At 40.1% G+C, this 6919-nt stretch overlaps 1 protein-coding gene across 3 annotated transcripts in view; it reads left to right on the top strand.

Annotated features, from left to right (window-relative positions):
- Positions 1 to 6919, top strand: part of spata13 (spermatogenesis associated 13) — a 50748-nt gene that overhangs the window by 36002 nt on the left and 7827 nt on the right. For all 3 annotated transcript variants that reach the window (XM_056450215.1, XM_056450217.1, XM_056450216.1), the window contains exons 5-8: positions 880 to 1024; positions 1116 to 1234; positions 3201 to 3380; positions 5824 to 6009. In XM_056450215.1, the coding sequence (XP_056306190.1) occupies positions 880 to 1024; positions 1116 to 1234; positions 3201 to 3380; positions 5824 to 6009 (630 nt within the window). The remainder of the gene's footprint in view (positions 1 to 879; positions 1025 to 1115; positions 1235 to 3200; positions 3381 to 5823; positions 6010 to 6919) is intronic.

The following is a 6919-nucleotide window of genomic DNA, read 5'->3' as shown; positions in this document are numbered from 1 at the left end:
CTATCACACCACAGGATGTATTTAAGGTACAGTTCAGTAAAAATGCTAAAAAAAATTAAACGATTAATAAAGTTAGTGACCCCCTTATATTGTCTTAAACATCATGAGACAATTGCCTTCATACATTTATCCATCTATATATCCATACCTTTATCTCTAAATGTGTGCGTCCATGTCCGTTCTTTCATGTCCATCTGTTCATACACACTTCCATGCAAATACATATCTCAATGCATCAGTACATGAGTCTATCAAAGAGGCATTTTCTGTGATCATTTATGCGTGGTGTTTAAAACAATCACTTCAAATCCTGTGTGCATTTAAGTAGAGCTACTTATGCGTCACCAGCATGTGTCCTGCTCACTGTACTATGCCTTTGATGGACTTTGAAACCTGCTAACTTTGTTTAATGCTTTATCATTATAAGCAGATGACTAAAAGGCAATTCGACAATGCCGTTAGTGTATTTTGTACAGTGCTCAGCAATGTTGGCTAATAAAAATAAATTGCAAGGCTGTTTTAGAGGCATCTCAGAAATTCAATAATAAGAAACACATGTTTGGTGTTCTAAAGAGTTATAGGGTCGCATTAGGTCCCTTCGGGTGTAGCAGTTTATGAGGAGGTTTAAAAGATCTTTCCAGGCCCTTTTGTTAGTTCTATAGCAGCAATGTGATCCATGTGTTATTTAGAAAGACATTTCATTTTACAGTTGAATGTTATGCTCTTTTAAGTGTTTTGAGCTGAAGTGTCAGTGTTTATTATGTCACAGGTCATTGTCCTGCTCTGAACAGTCAATGAACTCTGAACATGAAGTCTGTTGAATGGTCGGCTCCTTTTAGGCTGCCGATTGAAAGTCTAATCTATCCTGCTTTGTTTCAGCCGGTTTGTCGTCCTCCAGTGCCCTCTCACAGAGTGCCTCCATACCGGGCGGTTTCTGCCCGTCTAAGACCCTGCATCTTCTCCCAAAGCACACCGATTGGCCTGGATCGGATGGGGCGACGCAAAGGGCGCAGAGTGCTCAGTGGTGAGTGTAATTTTGTTTATAAGCATGAATATGTAGTTGACCTACAAATGTGAAGTGAGGTTATTTTAGTGTTTTTTTTTCAATGTTTTAGACGGCAGCTCTGATCCCATGCTTGAGGACAGCGTGAGTGAGGAGGACGGCAGCTTTGAAGAACTGACTGAAGGAACCCCATATCTCCAACCAGAAGTCGATCTTTTCACTCTCAATCAGGTTGGCTTTTTTGAATGCTTGAGATAATTTGGTTATTGTTGATGATATAGTTTATTGTTTATTTATATACTTTGGCAATTTCTCTAAGATGCTTCAAGTTACCTACCTGCAAAGCTACCTGAAGAAACTATGGGCAAGTGTACCAACTTAGTGTTTTAAATGTAACGTGTGGTCATGCCAAATGATGATGATTATGAAGCCTCTATTTGTTACATACACTTTTACAGCGACATTGCCCCCCCCCAATCATACACAAACATCTCACATCTCAGTGGAAGACAGGTCAGACAAGAGTTAGCTTTTAGAAAGAGAAAATAAGATACATTTGGGAAGAGGGAGGCGAAAAAAAAAAAAAAAAAAAAGCCCCTCTCAGACTGTCCTTGCAGTAGGGCAATGTAAAATCAGGGGGAAAAAGCCCCAACAACCAAGCACGTTAACATATAGACATAACATCGCAACAGGGGATGGGGATATAGTCTGATGAAGGCGGCAGCCATCTGGTCCTGCACCCTGGGAGCACTAGTCACAGACCTCCCTACCCACACTGGTAGGTGAAAGCACACGAAGGCGTGGGATGCAGAATTCAGAGCGTCTCGTTATCTTGTTCTCTGGGGGAAGTTATTTGTCTCCAGCTGAGGCCGTCTGGCAGGATTGTCGCAGGGAAGCTGAAATTGCAGAAAAGGATTTTCCATTTTGGTCAATATCTGCCAATTTCGCAGATATCTATTGTTCGTCACTGATCTCCAGGCCGCACTAACCTCAATACCACAGGGCTCCACCTAAACCCATCAGCAGAAACCTTGTTATTAAAGTTCTGAATCTTCAATATCCTCCAGGGATAGAGTGGCCAGGCACACAACACACCACTTCTCCCACCCGTCTATCATGTATCCAGCTGCAAACGTCTCCGCAGGACAGTTGCGTTCCCCCGAACCCAAACTTCTCGTCGAGAAGATGATATCAATTGCTTTCAGAGACCAGTTTATCAAATCCAAATTCCTTATGTGTTTGGAGAGCAGGGCAAGGAGAGCCTCAGAGATAGAATAAGACGAGACAAGAGGAGCCAGCCAGGAGAGATATGGGAGGGAGAGGAAAAAAGTGCAACCACCTTCGCAGAGAGCCAAATAAGAACCAATCAAATGTTGATTTGATTTAGGTAATTGATAAATAAAATGTATTTACTCCATTTTTTTGAAAGCATCCTCATTTTACAGCATTTACATTATAGCAAGTGCCTAAGACTTTGAACAGTATTGTAGCTTTTCAGGTAGGTTTTTTGAAGCATTTTAGAGACATTGCCAAAGTTCTTCTCGATTAAGTTTGTCTCGGTTTGTTCTTTTTCTTCACATCATTCCAGACAGACTGGATGATGATCAGATCTCTGTGTGGAGCACTGGCCGTTGTCAGACACCTTATACAGACAATCTCACTGTAGAATTACAATTAATGACAAAAATAATGTTTGGAAATGTAAATTGATATTACTGGCATGCTGCAGAAAAATATAGAAATAACTGACTTTAAACCTTTTTTGGGTGGTTAAAATCTAATGGCCTAAGACTTTTGTAAGACTAAGTGTATGTGTGTATATCTATGGGGCTGGAAAATATCCAATCTATATTTATTTTAACTATATTTGTCATATGTACTGTTAATTTTATAAAAAATCTCTTTTGACTGTAGTAAAGGTTATTTTTAAGTTGCACAGTGCTATAATAAGTCTACAGTACTTTTAGCATATTTATGCAAGTATTTAAAACTATTTTAGTGCTGTTTCCACTTAAAGGTTGTGCAATGCAGCCCAGGTCATATTTCACTGTGTATCTCTTCTTACCTGTTCATAGTTGTTTTACTTGTTGTGTGGGATTGTCACACTCTTCCAGTGCATGATGTCATTCTGCACTGTTCTTATCATGTCATTTTATCTGACCTTTAGCCTGAGTGTAATCTCTCTCTCGTTCTCCAGCATATAGAGTCAGGTCGGGCCGTGTATGCAGAGGCTCTGTGGGACCATGTCACAATGGAGGAGCAGGAGCTGGCCTTTAAAGCTGGGGAGGTGATCCAGGTTCTGGATGTTCAGGAACAGGACTGGTGGTGGGGGATGGTGGGCGATCGTGAGGCTTGGTTTCCCTCTAGCTTTGTGCGGGTGAGCTGAACACTACAATCATGCATGGCAAATTTCACAATATAGACATTAAACTAACATGATACATTTAGGGTGTACTCACACTAGGCATGGTTGTCTTGAATCGTGCCCAGGCGTAATTGTCCGACCTCCCCTCTTCCCCTTGGCCCTCACTCACGTTGCATTTTTGCCTTCCGAGCCTGAGTGCACTTAAGCCATAGAGGATGCAACTGTTCAGTTTAACAGAAGAGAATTGCTCTCGCTCAGTACAAGGCAAATTGCTTTAGTTATATTGTTTTGTATTATTTTAAGTCATCAAATCTTTTGCTGAACAGATCTACCACTTCTGACGCTCATAAATGTTTTTGAAAGTCATTGTGCTGCATGTATTACGGGTTTGCTGAAGGTGGCAGCTGACATGCAGTAAGGGGTTTGCGTCTTAAATAAATTATGACAGTTCTCGTTCATTGAGAAGTAAGTATGATTAATAAATCCATATAAAACAGTCCCTTAAAAGTTATGTCAGGTCTTCAGTTTCGCTCTCACATTACAAGTGTACCATGCCAAAAGCTCAACTGAACCACGCTCTGGCACAGCTCTTCCAAACTGGCCTAGGCGGGCCAACTGAACCGCGCCTGAGCCCGATTCGGAGCACTTGACCTTGTCAACGGACAAGGAAACTGGGGTCAAACATACCTGGGCACAGTTGGGATAGCCTAGTGCGAGTACACCCATAAACATACATTATGCCTCTTCAGGGTGGATATGTTTAGAATCCGTATATCCTGCATTTTGCAATCTGATGAGCTATGAACACTCTGTGCCTGTTTCACAGAACTGCTCCTTTTTTAGTCTCCCTGCCTCTCCTGATTTCAAAATAAGAGTCCCACATACATGGTATGTTTATAACAAGCATAGTTAAATTTAAAAAGGGAGAAAATATTGCTGTAAATTTACTAGGGTAATCAAATGTGTGCATATTAATAATCCTGTGTGAATCGTTTTGATTTTGCTCTGATTGGCCAGTTTTTCACTGATACGCACAGGGATTACATAAGAATGTGGAAACAATGGTGTTTGAGACTCATTTTGTGTCATGTCCATTTACTGAACCCTTGTTATTCAGCTATGCCTATGTATATCCAGATTTTCATTCTATGGCACTTTTAATATATGAAAAGAGAACAATAGAGATGTTTTCTCCACTCTCCAGTCTATAATTTTGTTGTATTTATTTTTCTGAGTTTGAATGAATGCCGTCAAAAGAAGAACTTGTTTACATTTATAATTATACATGGTATAATAAAGAATGACAAATTTCAGAGTGATTTTTGGTGGAAAATAATTAGTTTAGATCAGTGATTCTCAACCACGTTCCTGGAGGACACTGCATGTTTTGGATGTCTCTTTTATCTGTCACACCCATTACAGACCTTTCAGTCTCTGCTAATGAGCTGATGATCTGAATCAGGTGTGTTTGGACAGAGAGACACAGAAAATGTGCAGAGTTGGTGGCCCTCCAGAAACATGGTTGAGAAACACTGGTTTAGATGAAGTGATTGATCTGTAAATTAGGTGATAGATTAACGTATTTGTAAATTTAAAAACAAAAAAGTCATTATTATTCATTCATTCATTTGTTTTCTTTTCACTTAGTCCCTTTATTAATCAGAGGTCGCCATAGCATAATGAACCGCCAACTTATCCTGCATGTTTTATGCAGTGGATGCCCTTCCAGCTGCAACCCATCACTGGGAAAGTCATTATTATTGTGTCAGCATTAGTATATTTCAATAGGATGCTCCTGCACAACCATAGAGGCTGAAACATGTTTCTAGGACCCTCTGCATTACTAGGATCTTGTTGTTCCTGATTTCTAGTTAGGGGTGAAAGACATACTACCCAGTAATATTTTTAAAGCTAATGCTTACCTCCACATTCATACTTAACTGTGTGTTTTGACATCCAAAGGTTGCCACGTTTCCTGTCAGGGTTGGGTTTAGGGGTAGGAGTGAGGTAGGGCCATATAATATGGGGCCCTAGAAATGCAGTCCTAAAACTGCAGCCACTCCAGGTTGTGCAGGAACACCCTTCTCTTATATTTGGCCCTCTAAACATAGTAACCCAGCTGACATGTTTGCTCTGGGTAAACCAAGCGGAAATGCTTGATGTGTCATCAAAGCAGCATGTGCCGACCTACTGGTTTGCAAGAAGTAAGGGTGTACGGAAGCAGGTTTTATTGTTTTCAGCTCCAGATTAATGCATCCCATTGTAAATCTATGACTGTTTCAAGATCCAACAAGATGAGTCAATCAGAAACAAAGAGGCTTTTGGGTGATTTGATCAAGACTTCCTGTACAAGTGGATTAACCAGATGCCTCAGAAACAATTGATTGTTGTGTAAAAATTGTGCTTCTTCATAGTTGTCCTCCGTGATTGACTTTAATGATATGTTGTTGTCAAGGTTCGGGTGAATCAAGAGGATTCGAGCAGTGAGAGTGTAGAAAGCACGCCAGATACAGAGGAGCCCGTCCCATCAGACTCGCACAAACAAAACCCTGAGCACCGAAAGCAGATGAGAGCCAATGTGGTCAAAGAGATCATGGACACAGAGCGGGTTTACATCAAACATCTCAAAGATATCTGTGAGGTGAGCGTCTGTCCCTGCCACTTCACATTCACCTTGTGTTTGTTTGCCTTGTTTTGTGATCTGTGTACACTGTTTGTCATCAAGAACCCCTTATCTTCCATTTAGAGCGGCAGTCATTCTCCTACGCCTATCATTTAAAATAGAAGATTAAGATTAAAACACATTTGCCTACTTTCAAGATAAGTTAACAGCATTATCTTGAAAATAGGTGTAACGCTCAGAGACTTTTAATGATATTAAACACCACCCTTAGAGAAATACAAGGATATTAGCACACTTGGGGTCACATCAACTTTTTAAAAATATATTAAATGTATTGTTGAAGATAAAATTATTAGCCCTCCTGTGAAATTGTAATTCTTTTCAACTGTTAACGAAGTGAATTAAAAAAATAATAATTAAAGGCAAGACAAGCCTTTAGTATCTCCAGAATGTGCCTGTGAAGCTCAAAATACTCATCAGATTAATTATTATAGCCTCCATAATTTGGCCATTTTGGTGTCTGAGTATTGACCTTATTTTTCAATGCGGAAGTGCGCTCGTTTCGTCCTCGAAACGAGAAGGAAAATAATAAACGGTATAATATAACAGCATAATATAATAAGAACATGTCAGTTTGCAGCATCAAGAAGCACAACAAACTGTTTTTAACATCTAAAAATGAATGGCAGTGAATGAGAACAGAAGTCTTGAGCCAAAAAAATTCAAATGGCTGTGCCCACTCGTACATGAAGAATAAGGTCAATACTGTAGCTGTTTTTTTTTGCCTGTGGCTTTAAATCTAAATGAGCTGCTTCTCCCCGCCCACCGTTCCTACGTTGCGTGTCTGCTTCTCATTATACATTACTTCAGATAATCAGCACAGTGACAGAGAGAGACTCGGATGAAGCTGAAATACAGCTCATTAGTA

This window comes from Danio aesculapii, chromosome 24 (genome assembly GCF_903798145.1).
Source record: "Danio aesculapii chromosome 24, fDanAes4.1, whole genome shotgun sequence".
NCBI classification, from domain to species: domain Eukaryota; kingdom Metazoa; phylum Chordata; class Actinopteri; order Cypriniformes; family Danionidae; genus Danio; species Danio aesculapii.
Note: the sequence above shows the minus strand (reverse complement) of the source record. Positions and strands in the feature narration are given on the sequence as shown.